The sequence below is a fragment of the Prionailurus viverrinus genome, chromosome C1, assembly GCF_022837055.1.
Source record: "Prionailurus viverrinus isolate Anna chromosome C1, UM_Priviv_1.0, whole genome shotgun sequence".
Taxonomy (NCBI): domain Eukaryota; kingdom Metazoa; phylum Chordata; class Mammalia; order Carnivora; family Felidae; genus Prionailurus; species Prionailurus viverrinus.
In genome coordinates, this window is record NC_062568.1 from 34,137,183 (window position 1) to 34,155,694 (window position 18,512).

General features: G+C 38.8%; 1 protein-coding gene across 2 annotated transcripts in view; it reads left to right on the forward strand.

Annotated features, from left to right (window-relative positions):
* Window positions 1-18,512, forward strand: part of HECW2 (HECT, C2 and WW domain containing E3 ubiquitin protein ligase 2) — a 266,445-nt gene that overhangs the window by 149,525 nt on the left and 98,408 nt on the right. For both annotated transcript variants that reach the window (XM_047869633.1, XM_047869634.1), the window contains exons 14-16: window positions 5,903-6,037; window positions 10,240-10,342; window positions 14,453-14,549. In XM_047869633.1, the coding sequence (XP_047725589.1) occupies window positions 5,903-6,037; window positions 10,240-10,342; window positions 14,453-14,549 (335 nt within the window). The remainder of the gene's footprint in view (window positions 1-5,902; window positions 6,038-10,239; window positions 10,343-14,452; window positions 14,550-18,512) is intronic.

An 18,512-nucleotide genomic window follows, 5' to 3' on the forward strand; every position in this document is an offset into this window, starting at 1 on the left:
TTTCATTTGGAACATATTCCTCTGTTCCTTCATTTTGTGTGACTCTGTGTTTGTTTCTGTGTTAGGCAAAACAACTGTCTCTCCTGGTCTTGAAGGGTGTCCCTGTGTGGGCAATGAACCTTGTCATTTAACCTTGCCCTAGTTCTTAATCGTCTCTCATGGTGCCTGTCCATTTATTTCAGCTCTGTGGGGTTCAGAAATGCAATCCCCCCTGGTTACTGGAGCCAAGTACTCAGTGGGTATCCCCTGTGTGGGCTGTCTACACCTACTGGCTTTGGGGAGCTGGGAGGGAAGCTGGGAGTGGGACAGGGCTGCAAAAGCAATAAGAGGGCTTAGGGTGCTCACCTACTGCCTCTGGCCAGTAGCAGTAGCAGTGTCAGGGAATAGGGCACCCACCTCTGCCTCCGGGGTGGGGGTGGGAGTTGGCCCCAGCAAATTAAAGTGAGAGTGCAAACATGGCACCCACCAGTACTTCCACTCCTGGAAAGAGTCCCAACAGGCTTTTGCCCGTGGCAGATGCTTTGAGATTATTAATACATGAATCTATTCACATATGATCTAGGCTCTTAACAAACTGCTGTTTTTGTGCTGGATCCCAGGGCAAGTGAGTCTGCACACAACCCTTTTAAGAACACAATGTCTGCTCCCTACAGCCTGATGATTTTTCTGGATGTAAGTCTTGTTGGCTCAACAAGCCAGATATCTTGGGAGCTTGTCTCTCCAGTACAGGTCCCAAGGAGTTGGGTGCCTGACATGAGGCAAAAACCCCTCACTCCTCAGGGAGGATTTCCATATTTGTGAGACGCCTCCAATGGTTGCTACACTTGGGGGTGGGATTTTTGGTGAGATCTCTGCTTCTCCTACCCATCTCGCTGTGGCCCTTTTATCCTTTGTTGTGGAGTAGTTGTTCAGTTCTCTTGTTTTTTTCCGGAGGGAATTGTTTTCTTATGTAGCTGTAGATTTGTTGTGTCTGTGGGAGGAAGTGAGTTCAGGATCTTCCTGTGCCACCATCTTGAACTGCTGATTTCTCCATAGCTCTTTAGAAGAAGATAGAAGATTTGACCTTCTTTGTGGAGCAGAGTTACAAGTGCTTTTTGTTTTATTTTGTTTACATGGTCTTTTAATATGGATTCCTGGTTTGGCAGAATGTTAACTGGAAACAATTTCAAACTTCTGTAACTTAGATTTGTTGAGCCTGAGGTTGGTATTTCTTCACAAATACTGATGACTTTTTCCTTTCTTAAAATAATAGAAGCTTAAAAAAATAAAAAGAAAGAATTGTGTAAAGAGAGAAGTGTATTTTGTTTGGCCTCGCTAAAATACCACTTGGCTCCAACCAGCCCGTATTTCCTGACTCGACCATGCCCTGAAGCAGTGAAAGGGAAGAAGTTTTTCAAATGAGATTTGAGTTTGTGTATTTGCATTCCTTTCAGTTTTTGACTGTGTTGTTAGTCTTAGTTGGTCCAGCACTGTGAAGCTTGAGTCAATTTCCTTAATAAAACTTAACAGTAGGGAATCCATGTTGTTCAAAATTTGCTTTTCTATGGCTAATCTGAAAAAGACTCATTTTTTGATACAGTTGTTTTTTTCACGTAGTCTACATTCTCAGCATGTTGTTTATCCACATAGAATTTATAATACATGTTAAATGCTTTCATAAATAAAGGCAGGTGATTCAAGAACAGTGACATAAAAAGTGACCCAAATTAAAAAAAAAAAAAGTACTAGGTCAACTTCATTACTGGCTTGAACTACTTAGGATATCCTGTGGGAAAGTGATCCACTTTTCTGACATAATTGATTTGTGTGTCACAAATAGAAATGGCAAACCTAAAATTGGCCCAGGAAGTTTTCTGTGCTTTTCTCTCTATTTTAAAGTAGAATACATTTTTCACAGCTCAACTGTTACCCGAGTGAGTGGTTACCTTTCTGTGGAAATAGCAAAGCACGAAGGAAACCTGTCCATGGTCACACAGTGGGTGGGCAGAGTCAAAATGCATGCCAAGTAATTGTGTCTTTGTGCTGCATTCCGTTAGTGCTCTACCAATGTGATTTTGATAGAGGTCTTAATCAAGATCTTTCTCCCCAAGTACTTGGCAGAGTTAAAAAAGCATGTGTAAACAATATGCACATTTGATTTGACTCTGAAACTGACCTTTTTGTGGGATACAAATAGCACCTATTCCCCACCCACAGCCGTACCTCCAACTGGTTAGTGATGCAAATTATGGAAATTGTGTACCGTTTGCTGTCTGGCGTTAGTAGCCTTTTCAGTGTTGAAACAGTGTTGAGGCCCAGCACTGTGAATGGCTGTTATTGCCAGTCTAATTCAGTAAATACTTGAATGCTTTCTAACATCACGTACGATGTGAGGTGCGAGGGGAGTGGGAGGAACATGAAAAGGAAAAGATAGGGAGCAGAAAGCAGAATGGAAACAAAAAGATATATGAAAAGGAGACAGAGGGGAAAGAGGTACTGCTCATTGGGCTTTAGCGTCAGACAGAAAGGTAAGTTCAAGTCCCAGCTTTACAGGTTCCCAACTATACATTTTACTTAAGTCAGGAACTATTATCCAACTATATTGAAGCTGAACAACAATGAGATATCATTATTTTTCAAATAATGAAAATCTTTATTTATAATGGTGGTTGCTGGCTTATGTGTTCTTCTGTGTTTTTAATTTTAGAAAGACCATGTTTCCTTTGCATTGCAGAGGAGACTTCAGTGGATCAATTAGGATTTGGTTCGGCTGCATTGTGACAGAGACCCGTACAAAGTTTAATATACAGGATTTTATTCACTCAATAAAGGAGCTCAGAGGCAGGCAGTCTGGGGCTTTTAAGGTGATTCCTCAAGTTGTGAGAGCCCTGGCCCCTTCCATTTTCTGCTCAGCCATCTTTCTTTCATCTTTATGGCTCAGTGTGGCTGCTGGAGCATCCTTATCTCAGGGAACAGAAAAGATGAAGGACAAAAGGAGGGCTTGACTTTGTAAAAATCTTCTTGTGAGGAGGTTTCCCAGGAGTATCATGTGACACTCTGTTTACATCTCATTGACCAGAACTTAGTCTGGGCCACACATATCTACAAGGAACTCGGGAAATGTAGTTTCACTGGTTCTCCATTTTTTTGAGCTTCGTTTATGGAATATAGCAAGAAGCATTGTGATCCTGGGAAAAATGTCTTAGAAGTTAAAACTTATTATTAGTACTAATAATAGTAACATTTAAGAAGTTATAGGCACTACAATAAAAAATTTATGAGAACCATCTCATTTAACCGTCCTTTGATGTAGGTGTTACTATCCCCATTTTACAGAAGAAATTGTGGTTTAAAAAAGTTAAGTAAGTAGTTTGTCCAAGGTTACATTGCTAGTAAGTAGTGGAGCTAGCTCTCAGAACCAGGCTTGTCTTTTTCTAGATCCCAATAATTTGATTATTATTTTGCCTCCCACGTCTCGAGTCTTACCTTGGTAGTTTATTCATATCTACAATGGGATGTGTTAAAAACTCCTATTCTGTGGTTTTATATTCTTTAGCTCTCCACGTTTTTCACCTAACACACATGCGCGCGCGCGCACACACACACACACACACACACACACACACACACACACACACCCCTCATTGGTTTTTTTAAGATCTTTAAGTATTTCTATGCTTATGTAAAAGAATGCGACTTTTATTACTTGATTAGTTCATTGTGAGTTGTCTCTGTACTTTGGTCAAGATACTAGCATATTAGAATTTTGGACAATTTATTATTTTCTAAGCCTCCAACTTTCCCCCAGATGCAGTCCCAAAAGCTACCGGGGATAACAGGATGAGTAAGAAAGAGTCCTTATCCTCAAGGCATTTACAGTATAATTCTTTAGAGAATTGGTTTTAGACAAGCCTCTTAACATCAAATTACACTGTGACACTACATGTAAATCACAGCTGACCTAGATGTGCACACCCATTTATCCTTGTAATTATAAGTGCATCATTGTTACCTCTAAATGGCTACCCATCCCTTCAAAACATTCCAAAGAAATTAGGTAGAGTAAATAGGCAATTCTATTTTAGTACTCTTTGTATTTTTCCCTTAAAAAACATGGCTTATATTATTGTTTTAGTAATAAAAACTTTAATAAAGATACATGGCTGATTATAGTGTCTATTACTTTGAAATACCCATTTGTAAAAATAATTTAATTTCTATTTTATGACACTTTGAATAGTGGCAGAAATGATGTACAAGTATATTAGAAGCCCAAATCAAATGGGGACCAGTATGACATTTGGGACCAGAACCTGCCAATATAAGCCTATATAGAATTTATCATTTGGTGTATTATTTTTTTACAAGATCAGAGAAGACAGGTGTTCCACCTGACATGTTAGGAAAAAGAGAGCATTACCTAGGGATGTGAGGCTGATGACATCATCTCCTACAAGACTTCCATTTAATTCAGTCTTTGTACCTGGAAATCGGCTATGGAAAGAAGGGACTGGCAAAGATTCTCATTCTGTATATTTCTCTGCTTTGTTTTCTAGTGCATCTACTGCTTAAAGTTATTTCATTACAAAAAAAAATAATTTTTTTTCCTATTTGTGGACTACATTGTTTCGCCTGTTTCCTGATTATGTGTATACAGAAACATTTTATTTCATAATGGGAAGGTGATTGATTTTTTTTATAGATATAAATATATCATCTAAACCTGGTATTTGCCTAGGTGTATTCATTCCTAGTCTTTAAGGTACTTTTTAAACTGAGCTCCATCAGTTTAAGAAGTCCGTTCTTTTTTGCTTAGGTTATTTGGCATATATCATGTGCCCTGACACTTGACTTACAGGTTAAGTGTCTCCTGACTCCCCTAATCATCTCTCTTATCTTGATGACTTAATTAACTTTATCTGATCATGGAAAACTTACATTTTCTAATTGTCCTGGAGATAATGGGCTTTGTTACTACCTAGAGTGAATTTTACTTTGAAGACTTATACCATTTGGCTCTTAATGATAAGGATAAATAGCACTGGCTTAGAGCTTCAGAATTAAACAAACACAAAGAAACAGTTTGTACTCATTCATGATTTCATGTCATCAGGGATTCTGCAGTAAACACAGTAGAACATGATTCCTCCCTCCTTTCTTGTTATGGGGAAAGAAATGTTTATTATGAATGAAGCAGACATGTTTTTATACGAAATCTACAGCTCAGAGAAATTAAGTGACTTGCCCAAAGTTATTGTAGGTGATAGAATTTGTATGGATGTATGTGATCAACGATTAAACTGGGAAGGTAGATGGGAAGGAGACTTTAAAGTCTTGGAAAACCTCCAAAGAGTTGGAATGTTTTTTTTTTAGATAAACACTGGGTAGCCAGTGGAAGCTTTGGACTGGAGCAGTGATGTAATCAAAGCAGTCAGAAAGAATATTCTGCTACTGAGGTGCCAACTAAATGAATACGGTTGTTGAGGTGTGGAACAAGAGAAAACCCTGAAATAACGGGCTGGTCATCAGGCTGGGATGAAAAAGTAGAGAGGGCACTACCCTGGGAAAGTGGAGAGACTGGGGGCTGACAGCATGGGAGAGGAAAAGGAGCAGTCAATGACGGTGAAGTTTTTAGGTGATAAAAACTTCACAATAACCACGGATAGCAGTAAGAGCTTAATGAGAAGCCCAAATGCCCTTTCATATGGCTCCTTTCTCAGATCCTATCTTTGATGACTGTTCCTTAGAGTATTTCCTAAAACCAGGGATGACGTTCCCCAAAGATTAAAATTAAAAGGAAATGGAGCTAAGATCGTTACTCAAAAGTCAAAATTGGGACTTTTCCTGAATGTATCAAATGATAGGGCAGCCAGGACAAGTGTGTGGCACGAATGGACTACTGATTGAGGGGATTGTTTCCTAGGCATTTTTTGTCGACCACAACTCCCGCACCACCACTTTCATCGACCCCCGGCTCCCGCTGCAGAGCAGTAGACCCACGAGCGCGCTGGTTCATCGGCAGCATCTGACCAGGCAACGCAGCCACAGTGCAGGCGAGGTGAGTCACGCGCCTTGGGGATGGGCCTGCGGGTTCATGGGAGCTGCAGGGATGTGGTGGTTTGTGGAATCTCTCTCATCATTTTGTTTTTCCAGTTTGATTTAGAGATTATCATTTGGAGACTGAAAAGTGCTGGAATGCTGGCAGGGCTTCTCTGAAAATACCCAAAGCCTAATTTACACATTTTAAGAGCTAGATACTTGAAGAAAGATGGAAGAAATGAGAGAATTTTTTATATTCAGAAGATGGTGAGAGAGCATTCTCCATGTATGAAATGTTCAAGAGAGGATGGTGGTAAACCCTTTTGCCCACCTAAGGACAGCTTCAGAGGAAAAAATAGGGCTAAAATTCAGTGACATATGGGAGGTTTTTTAAGTGAGGGTTGCTGGATTGGATTAAAGTCTTTAGCCAATGCTATGGGTTGTGGTGTCCTCACTAATAGTCTTTAAAATCATGATATATTGGGGCACCTAGGTGGTTCAGTCGGTTAAGCATCTGACTCTTGATTTTGACTCAGGTCATGATCTCACAGTTCAGAGGTTCAAGCCCTGCATCAGGCTCTGTGCTCACAGTGCAGAGTCTGCTTGGGATTCTCTCTTCCTCCCTCTCTCTCTCTGCCACTCCTGCTCTCTCTCTCTCTCTGTCTTAATCTCTCTCCCTCTCAAAATAGATAAACTTAATAAAATAAATAAAAATCACAATATATCTGAGCATTGATTCATGTACTCTAAGGAAGAGAAAATAGGCAGAATTAAGAATTCCTAAATTACTAAATTACTTGCTCTACTTTACTGGTTTGCAGTGACCAGTGGTAACCACATGGGGGCTCTCTAATAGCCTAACCCACCCCCCCACCACCTCCACCAAGACAAAGGAAATAGTCTCTTCCTGTTTCCCTTTTTCTTTAGCAGCTTAAATAAAAGGAATGCTTTAGGTCAACTTTGTTTCTCTTTAATACTGGCTTAGTGTTGAATGTATGTCATCACTTGGTAAACATTGTTTCGAAAGATTTGCTTAGGCAAAAAGAATTAAGATTCTTCTCCTGCGTTCCTTTCTAGGTCTATGTGCATATTCTATTTTCAGTGTTACATTATAGGTCAAAGAGTTTTGTAGACCCTGTTATAAGGAAAATTACGAATGTGATAAATAACTGGATTTGATTCATCAAAATTCTACTCTTGGAATTTCCCCTCGTGATTTACAGACTTGTGGGTTTGCTGGTTGTATGTGCAGAATATACTTGAGAAGCTCGTATAAAAATGATATATAAATCTATTACAAGATGAGGTATGCACAAAAATATTTATGTTTTATGAGTAACTAATAAATCTTTACTTTGCTGCCATGGAAACCATTAGTGGTGACCTGGATGATGCCAACAGCATTCATCCTAAAAGCAGAAAACACACCTCTCACCTTTGGACTTCGTGTGTGATGTGTATCATAGTTAGGGCCCTGCCTGACTTTATCACAAGGCCAGTGCACTTTAGCCACTTGTATTTTTTTTTTTTTTTTTTTTTTTTTTTTTTTAGCCACCTGTCTTATCTTGACTTTACCCTATGAGCCGGCTGCTTGGTCTGGTCAGGTCTGCATCAGATTAATAGCTGTGCTCCTTTTGCTTTCAGTTCTTCTGCCTCAGAACTTGATGGTCTAGTAGCAGCCTGTTGTGGGAGAGGGATCCTAAGGCACACATTCAAATGCAAGTTATCTTCTCCTGTTGATGGAGACTGAGTGGTAGAACAGAGCTAACCCCATAAAGCCTCAGCAGTCAGCCCCAGCCTTGTCAGACCATTTATGGGAAGGTGTTTTCTGGCACAGCTGTTGGAAGCCCGCACGCCCCGCCGTGCTACACACATTTATCTGGCCTTGCCCACCATCTAAAGGTCTCCTTCGAGGAAGGAGGGTGTTGAAGAGAAGACATTTGGCTGTTCTGGGAAATAATGACACATGACCACGTCCTGACAGGAGGCAAAGTATATGTTCGTGTATTGAATGATAAGTTCTGTGACTGGCAAACAAGGTGTAGTTAATGATCGAATCTCCTCTGAGAGTGGCTGACTCTGTTCTTCAAAGCCAATAATTCAAGAGACGCACAGCAAGCAACTTCGATTATACACATGAGTCTTTCCATCTACTCTCTTATACTCATTTAGCAAACATTACAGGTAGTAGAAATTTTGCTGTATCTTCCATCCAACAAACTGATTCTTACCAAATGCGTGCAGTATAGAAACATGGTGGTTGGGGTGAAGGATGCCAATAACGTATGTTCCTTGTTCTTATTAAGGAGAAAATGTGTGAAACAAACCATAATACAAGTGAGTAAAAATATGACTGAGGGGCGCCTGGGTGGTTCAGTCGGTTAAGCATCTGACTTTTGCTCAGGTCATGATCTTGTGGTTCATGAGTTCGAGCCCCGTGTTGGGCTTAGTGCTTACAGCTTGAAGCCTGGAGCCTGCTTCCGATTCTGTGTCTTCCTGTGTCTCTGCCCCTCCCCTACTCACACTCTGTCTCTCTCTCTCAAAAATAAATAATAAGACAAACATTTTTTTGAAAAAATACGAATGAAATGCTTTATAAAATGTTAATGATGGCGGCTGCTTAAGAAATGTATACCAAGTACTTTGGGAGGTCAGAGAAGGGTGCATTTAAAGTCAGCTTGAGGGGCAGCTGAGTGGCTCAGTTGGTTAAGCGTCCACTTCAGCTCAGGGCATGATCTCACAGCCCCGTGTCGGGCTCTGTGCTGACAGCTCAGAGACTGGAGCCTGCTTCGGATTCTGTGTCTCCCTCTCTCTGCCCCTGCCTCGCTCGCACTCTGTCTCTGTCTCTCAAAAATGAATAAATATTAAAAAAATTTTTTTTTATAAAGTCAGCTTGAAGGGAAGGCAAGGTTTCATTGGGGAGGGGGGTTGCTGTTTGAACTACACTCTGAAGAATGAGTGAGATCATTCTTGAAGGATAAGCAAGCAGTGTAGGGTGAGAATGGTAGTTTCAGTTTTAGGGCCTTTAGAAAAACCCGTCCCCAGGCACCTAACAGATACGATGTGATAAAATGGCTGTGAAGGTTTTGATGGGTGGGAATAGAAGCTCTGTTTTATTTTCTTATTTTTTTTTTTAATGTTTATTTAGCCTGGGGGGGGGGTGCGGAGAGAGCACGCGAGTGTGCAGGCAGATGAGCAGGGGAGGAGCAGAGGGAGAGCGAGAGAGAATCCCGAGCAGGCCCCAAGCTGTCAGCATAGAGCCCTATGAGGGGCTTGGTCTCACAAGAACCATGAGATTGTGACTGGAACCGAAACCAAGGGTCAGACACCCAGCCGACTGAGCCATCCAGGTGCCCCTAGAAGCTCTGTTTGAAAAGTACCAATTTGTAAATCCAATATGTTATTTGGCCTTTTGTTCTCTTTCCCTCTAATACTTCTGTTCTACTATCACCTTAAAAGACTTGTGTAATACGGGCAAGGAGGGGATGCTAAAACAGAAGCTAAAGCAGTGTTAGAGTTTACTGATAAGACTGTTAGTGGGCATTTTTGTTCACCTACTTGTATGTATGAGTTTCTAAATCTATAATAGGTACAATAAATAATTTCGGTTAGGGCAGCCCTATGGTAGCTCTTCCACAGCTGCTGCGATTAGCTGCCTGGTGTGGGAGGTTCAAACCAGAAAGAGCTGTTGTACCGGGTGCTCTAACAGGCATGTAAAATTGCTCCTGAGGAGATACCACACCAACCCTGAAGCCCACACGAAGCCGGCTGCTCTTCAGGCTCTGCTGAGGCAGAGAATTCTCCGACCTGCCTTAGCCAAAAGAAGGTATAACCTGGCACTCGTACCCTCCAGGTTTTCTCTCCAATGTATTGTTCCAGGTTTTTGTTTTGTCAAACCAGAGGTTATTCCCGATGAACAGGTCTGCTGCTGTTCGGCTTCTACAGCCCCAGTAATTGTACTCGTGTGGAACTACCTCGATACCATGTGGTAAATAGTCACTGCCCGGCCCCTCTCGAGGATACGGATGCCTGAACCCTTCCCCTCGGTTCGGCAACTAAAGCAGAGCTTGTGAGAACCCTGTGTCAGCTCCTCACCTGGCCATCTGTTCCCATCAGTTGGTACTTAGTAGTCGTCAAGTATTTTGCACAACTAGGCTTGGTGTGCTGATTTAAACCAGTCTCGATCTCGGTGCAGAACATAAACGATGCTTTTGTTTGCAGGTAGGAGAAGATTCTCGACACACAGGACCACCAGTGCTTCCCAGGCCATCGAGTACATTCAATACAGTCAGTAGGCCACAGTACCAGGACATGGTTCCAGTGGGTATGTCATCCCATTCCAGAAACCTTTATCTTTGCTTTTCCTATCAGTGTGAATCATGCATCCTGTGCTGATACTTCTCTATTGGCAGCCTGCTACTTTTGCCCTGTACTGAGAAACGTGCATTATCCCTAAGAGACCAATTTGAATCGCAAAACACTTCTGTCATACAAAATCCTATAGAATGAGATTTTTTATCTTGCTCTACGTTTTCTGAGCAGAGCTATTATATTAGATTGTTGAAGTTACTCTTAAGGCAAATATGTTATGTGGTCATTTCACATTAAGCATTGGACAAGCATATATATTAGTATATCCATAATGCTCAGGACAGAATTTTTTAAATTTTTTTAATGTTTATTTATTTTTGAGAGAGACAGAGAGAGAGAGAGGGAGAATGAGAGCATGAATGGGGGAGGGGCAGAGAGAGAGGGAGATACAGAATGGGAAGCAGGCTCCAGGCTCTGAGCTGTCAGCACAGAGCCTGACATGGGGCTCGAACCCATGAACTGTAAGATCATGACCTGAGCTGAAGTCGGACGCTTAACTGACTGAGCCATCCAGGCACTCTGGTACAGAATTTAAATGGTGTGTGAGCCTACGGTAGCCTCAGAATAAGAAAGCAATTATGGCACATTCTTAACGTTTTGGTAGAGAGCTATGTAGTTGTAGCAAATACAAGGCAGCAAGAGCCTCCAAAATTATAAAATACAAATAAATGAATGGGGCAAAGAGGCCTAACCAACAACGTGAATTATTATTCACATGATGAGGTTGACGTAGATCGGTTTTCACACCTGGACCCCTAAGGCAGGTGGAGTAGACAGGTAGGTGGTAGGAGGCCATGTCAGCTCCCTGCTTCATCTTAAATTTGAGTAGTTCTCCATTTGTCTGTTTTTACCTTAAAATTTTTACTTCTTTAAGAAAAACTTTAATGTGAAATATAAAGTAATGCCTGTGGCATTACTTAGCTAAAGAAATTTGACAAACACTGGACAGGAAGAAATCTTGGATCAAAGTCTAAGAGTCTGTGTATTGTTATGCTGCTATTAATAGGATACTAAATGCTACATAGAGAATTTTAAAGTCTTATGAAATTATTGCTAAAAAAGTTATATAGTCTCTGATCTTGAACGGAGTGTAAAACCCAGTGACAAAATTTCAGCTATCAAAGTGTTTTCTCAAAAAAACTATAAAAAGTGTTTTCATTATTTTTGTATGAGGAAACGTGCAGTTAGGTACACTTCAAGTTTGACAATGGGATTCCATGTTAGCAGGTAGTATTTTTTTAAATTTTATTCACATTTAACTAAAGTTTGTATGCACAGGTGGCCTGATGCATAAAATGTGAACTAGCAAATGTTTAGAGCATTATATTTCTTTTGTTTGATAACTTGTGAGTTTAAGTAAGGCATGTTACTTGATCATATTTATGAACTGAATCAGAGTCACTGATGTTTGAAAATTCAGATATTCAGTTCTGTGATTTAAATATTGCCATATTTCTGATTAGAAATAGATATAATCAAGATAAATAATCTTAAGTAAACAAATTAGTTTTCTTGACAAAAGAGGTATTAATTATTAGAGCCCTTAATAAATTTTAATTAACTATTTTTAAATTTCTATAGACATTAGCCAGTCTTGACAGAGGTGAATTTTTCTTTTAATTCTATGTACATAGTTGATGATTCCGTTTGTGTTGTAGCTGTTGGTATAGTTGGTTTGGTAAAAAGCTAAGTGTGGCTTAATGGCATTTATTTCCACAGAGAATTTGGGAATGGTTTGTCTTCTACCTTTTGGTAGTAACTGTTGCTGACAACTGTTTTTCTTTTTTTTTTAATTGAAGTACAGTTGACATACAATGTTATATTAGCTTCTAATGTATAGCATGATGATTACACACTTTGATACGTTACTCAGTGTATATCTGATACAAAATCATTACAGTATTGGTGACTGTGTTCCCTGTGACGTACTTTTCATCCCTGTGACTTACTTATTTTGTAACTGGAACTTTGCCCCTCTTAATGCCTTTCACCGATTTTGTCTATTCCCTCAGTCCCTGCCCTCTGGGAACCATCAGTTTGTTCTCTGTATCTATGAGTCTGTTTCTGATTTTGTTGTTCATTTGTCTGTTTTTTAGATATCACGTAAAAATGAAATCACACAGTATTTGTCTTTCTGGGTCTGACTTATTTCACTTAGATAATACTCTCTGGGTCCCTTCATTTTGTTGCAAATGGCAAGATTTCATTCTTATTAATTGTGAAGTAACTTTCTATTATATATGTGTATAATATATATATTATACATGTATAAGATATGTATATATGTATATAAGATATGTACCACATCTTCTTAACTCATTCTTCATTCATCTATCGATGGACACTTAGGTTACTTGCCTATCTTGGCTATTGTAAATAATGCTTCAGTGAACAGAGGGATACATATATTTTTTAGAATTAGTGTTTTTGTTTTCTTCAGGTAAATATACAGTAGTGGAATTACCAGAGCATATGATATTTCTATTTTTAACTCTTTGAGGATCCTCCCTACTGTTTTTCATAATGGCTGCACCAATTTACATTCCCACCAACAGTAAACAAAGGTTCCCTTTTCTCCACATCCTTGCCAACACTTGTTATTTCTTGTCTTTTTGATACTAGTCATTCTAACAGGATGTGAGATGATATCTCACTGTGGTTTTGATTTGTATTTCCCTGATGATTAATGATTTTGAGCATCTGTTTATGTGTCTGTTGACTATCTGTATGTCTTCTTGGGAAAAAGAAGACCTATTCGGGTCCTCTGCCCATTTTTTAATGGGATTATTTGTGCTTGTGTGTTGTTTGTTTGCTTTTGGTGTTGAGTTGAATGAGTTCTTTATATATTTTGGATATTAACTTGTTTTTGATATATGATTTGCAAATATCTTCTCCCATTCAGTATACTGCCTTTTCATTTTATTGATGTTCCCTTTGCTATGCAAAAGCTTTTTAGTTTGATATGGTCTCAATAGTTTATTTCTGTTTTTGTTTTCCTTCCTGAGGAGACATATCAGAAAAATGTTGCTAAGGCCAAGGTCCAAGAGATTACTCTCTAGGTTTTCTTGTAGGAGTTTTATGGTTTAGGTCTTTAATCCATTTTGAGTTCATTTTTATGTATAGCGTAAGAAAGTGGTCCAGTTTCATTCTTTTGCATGTAACTGTCCTGTTTTCGTGGCACCATTTATTGAAGAGACTATCTTTTCCTTATTGTATATTCTTGCTTCCTTTATTGTGGATTAATTAGCCATATAAGCATGAATCTATTTCTGGGCTCTCTATTCTGTCCCTTTGATCTGTGTGTCTATTTTTGTGCCAATAGCCTACTGTTTTAACTATTGTAGCTTTGTAGTTGAGTTTGAAGTCTGGGATTGTGATATCACTAGCTTTGTTGTTCTTTCTCAAGATTGCTTTGGCTATTATGGGTCTTTTGTGGTTCCATACAAATTACAAATTTTAAGATTGTTTGTTCTAGTTCTGTAAAAAAGTTGTTGGTATTTTGATATGGATTGCATTGAATCTGTAGAGTGCTTTGGGGCATATGTACATTTACCAGTGTTAATACTTCCAATCCATGAACATGGTATACCTTTCCATTCATTTGTGGCATCTTTAATTTCTTTTATCAATGTCTTCAGTTTTCAAAGCACTGTTGTATTTGGGCAACTTTTGTTCTGTCTCTTTACCTCTCTGGATGGTTGCTATTTAGTCAGAAGATAGTTTTCCATTTCTAACAATTGCTTATGAGGTTGATTTTGGTAAGCAGTAGCTAAAAACCATCCATATCTAGAATCTTGTTTGTGATCTCATCCTGCAACTTGATAATAAATATGGCTTATGAAATGAGTTTAATTTGTGCTTAAGTCACACCTAATACATCTAAGTCCGATAATCATATAACAGGTAGACACAAATTAAAATTTAAGCATCTGTAGTGGCTTCAAACTATGACTTTGAGTAAAAGGAATATTAACCACAAAAAACAGACTTAAAGTTTGGATTTATGTGCATAAACTTAATAACAGATTTTTAAAGCGTCATCATAATTTTTTAATTTTTTCAGCTTACAATGACAAGATTGTTGCATTTCTGCGCCAACCCAACATCTTTGAAATTCTACAGGAGCGCCAACCTGATCTTACCAGGAATCATTCACTCAGGTAACTGTTGTATTAGTATTTGGTTCAAATTCTGTAAGCCCCAACTATTAAATCATCAGTAATACTGATAATCATCTTGGAAATTCACTCTTTCTTTCTGGCAGTCTGAACAAAGGCATCTTGTACACAAAGACTTTATGTCATCAACAACCAGGTCATTGTAGTACTGGCTTTTCTCTATTAAGTATAAAGATTGAATAAGATTGACTAAAGAACCTAGAACCCTCTTTAAAGAAGAAATATGAAAAAGAAACAAAAATTCATAACCAAGAATCCATCCTTGATCTGCAGGTTATAATGAAAATAATAAGACACTAACCTTTTTGTGTGTAGCTTGAGTAAACAAAAGTAACTTAGAGTTTACTGAATTGAGACCTATAAAATCCTAGGCTTGGTATTCACATTTTTTCATAATAAAAACACAGTGGAACCCAAGGAGGGAATCTGATCCCCTCACTGTCCAGTATTCCCCTGCATGACCCCTCTATTCTAAATAGCTATTCAATGCATCACACTTAAGTCCAGTTTTACTTTCCTGAATACATGCTGTTCCTGTTCCTGGCAAGTTTTTCTCTTGTGTGTTTGACAAGAAAAATCTTTCTGATAAAACTCAATGCAAACTACGTCTTCTTGAAGCCTCTCAGCTCCACTGTGAGCTCTTACTCTCAAGATCTAGACTAGTGTTCCTCACCCTTGGTGTGGTAAGCATCAGTGGAGATGGGAAAAGATGTGAGTTTCTGCTGAAAATGTGACATAACTCAAAGCTTATTTGGTTTATATGCTACCTTTACTGGTAGAAATATGTTTTTGTCCAGTGGTGCCATCTTGGCCCACAGCCGTGATTCTCCAAAACTACTGTATTTAGTTGTATCAAGCTTTTTTCATCAGAATCACCTGGGGAGCTTTGTAAAGTACAAAATGCCAGGTCTTCTCTCCCCTAACTCTTCTCCCTTCTCTGAATTTAACCCCCTATCCTCCTACAACTTGTCCAGAAATTTAATTCAGGAGGTCTGTGGGAGAGCTGAAGCATTTAATATCTTAAAACTTCTCCATATGACTCCAGTGGCACATTCAGGTGTAATAACCTCTGTTCTAGACACTAATTTCATAATTAATTATGTAGTGTATCACATTGTCCTTTATACTATTTTGTTTATGTGACTTTCATGCTGTAATTTGACTTTTCAAATCCTTATGCTTTTTTTTTCAACTAGACTATAAGTTTCTTACAAATATGGATCTTCAACTCATTATTTCTCCTCCTTATTGTTTAAATATCAAGAATATTACTTGGCATATAGTGAATGTAGATAGATAGATACATAGATACATAGACAGATAGATACACAGATGGGGATAGAGATTTTCTTGTTGATTTGAAAATAAATTGTCAAATATTCTTCTTATTATGTTCTTCGTCTCTCATATCTTTTGTTGAGGTATCATTGATATACAATATTATATTAGCTTCAGAAATACAAAATAATGATTTAATATTTGTATACATTGTAAAATGATCACCACAATAAGCCTAGTTAAGGTCCATCAGCACACATTATTATAGATTTTTTTTCTTATGATGAGAAGTTTTAAGATCTCCTTTTAACAACTTCCCGATATGCATTATAGTATTATTAACTTTAGTTGCCATGCTGTACATTACATCCCTATAACTTACTTATTTTATAAGTAAGTTTGTACCTTATGACCCCCTCTGCCCATTTTGCCCACCCCCCCATCTCCTGTCAGTCTCTTATAGCTTTAAAGATGTCATTAGCTTCCAGAGTTTCTAAAGGCTACATGTAATTTCAAGTATGAGTATAAACATCGCTTACAAACAAACAGAAATCCCAGTTTCACATTAGTTACCATCTAACTCAAGTCTCAGTGCTTTTCCCAACCTGACAAGCATGCTGTTCCCAATCACAAGAAAGTCATAAAAATTAGACGAGCTGTCATTTTGCATATTCGCGTACTATAGCATCTACTCAGTAATCCATGGTCCACTGGAGCATCTTGTGTAAGAAGTTTTAGTTAGCAAAATTGCATAAATAAACTCCTCAGTTGTCTAATGAGAGATCTTAGATTCCGGACCACAAAGCAAAACAAAAAAACAAATCTCTCCTCTTTTGCTAACCACAAAATAAGGAGAGCTCTGTTTTCTTTCTTTCCCACCAGCTCTAGCCCCACTGCATAGACATACTTCTAGTCAGTATCTATTCCTGTCAAAGTACCCCCTCCCAAAAAAAAAAAAAAAAACAAAAAAACAAGAAAGAGGAAGCCCAAGGTTTCTACTTTTACTCTGCTCTCCACATTATTATTTACAGCAGTTTAACATATCTTTACATTTCCACCATGGGAGATGTCAGATGATTTAATCTACCTGAACAGCACATCTAACAGCATCGTTGTCTCCAGTGATTTGACAGAACCTTAATAGACCCTGACAGAGGGAAAACTGCTGGGCCCCAGTTGGTATCTTTCAGTTTTGTTTTTGTCTTTCTTTCTGCTTTTCAAAGTCTTAAGAGTCTCTAATCTCCTAAAGATCGGCAAGGATTTTTCTTTTTTAGTGACACCTAGGGTCTTCAGCTGAGCCCATTCTTCTAACGTAGCTCTCACAGGGTGATTTAATGGCAAGAAGTTATTTGATAGGTTTTGAGATAAGTTTCCACTTTATTCCAAAGTACTTACAAGTTTCTACTTACGCTTTCTGAAACTATTTACAGAATCTGATCATAAAAAGCTTATGCTGTCATGACAAGTAGAAGGAAGCAGGGACATAAATCAATGAGATAATGCTGTTCCTCTTAGAGTGTGTGTCATGGTGCACTTTTATTTTCTGAAAAGTTTGTGGTAGTTAAGCATCCTGCTTATCACAACAACATAATGGGGAAGTTCGTATATCTAAGAGAACATTCTGCTTTTATAGTGAAAAACTGCATTGTAAGATGTATTCCCACAAACGCAGGGGTGGGGAAACAGTTGGGGCTCTTTAATCTCGTATTTCAGTGATATCTTTTTTTTTTTTTTTTTTTTTTAATTTTTTTTTTTTTCAACATTTATTTATTTTTGGGACAGAGAGAGACAGAGCATGAACGGGGGAGGGGCAGAGAGAGAGGGAGACACAGAATCGGAAACAGGCTCCAGGCTCTGAGCCATCAGCCCAGAGCCTGACGCGGGGCTCGAACTCACGGACCGCGAGATCGTGACCTGGCTGAAGTCGGACGCTTAACCGACTGCGCCACCCAGGCGCCCCTCAGTGATATCTTTAATAAAAGATTTATGCATGGGATAGAGCCACTGTGTAATTGTGTGTCAAAGGTAACAGTGGGCCTTATATTCATATTCCAAGCGAGGCTTCCCCATACCAGCATCCTTCTGTGTGTATGCTTCCTCATCTGTGGCACAGCCGCTTAAAGGAAATATCCCTTCTTATGCTCTCCATGAGTATAATGAGGAAAAGTGCTAGCTGGAGGGAGAGTCAAATGGATACACCTATTTACTTTGTGTTTTTATGTTTGCTCGTGATTCCTCCTAAACCAGAGAATGGCCAGCAGTTTATTTAGTTTGTATCCATGTGTAGTTTCCTCTTCCTTGAGACTGCACTTGCATATCTGTGACCGTAGAAAGGCTATGGTTTTCTATGCAATGGGATATGGCTTTAGCTTTCAACTACTGTATTTAAGTCACTGCTCCCTCTAACTTTATCTGTCATGCAAATGTGATGCTACCAACTTTTCCTCTCCTTTTTTTTTTTTATTTCCTCAGAAAAGATTTATTTCCTTGGCTAGAAAACGCAACATCCATAAGTCAGTACCACCTCCTTCAAGTGGGCACTGTCCTCCACGGATTGCCATATCCTACTAGGGGCTCTCATTAGAAGACAGTATTCATGCTAAGAAGCTTTTTATATGTGTGACATTAAAATAAAAGTCAAAATAATATGTTCTGATATTTTATTTG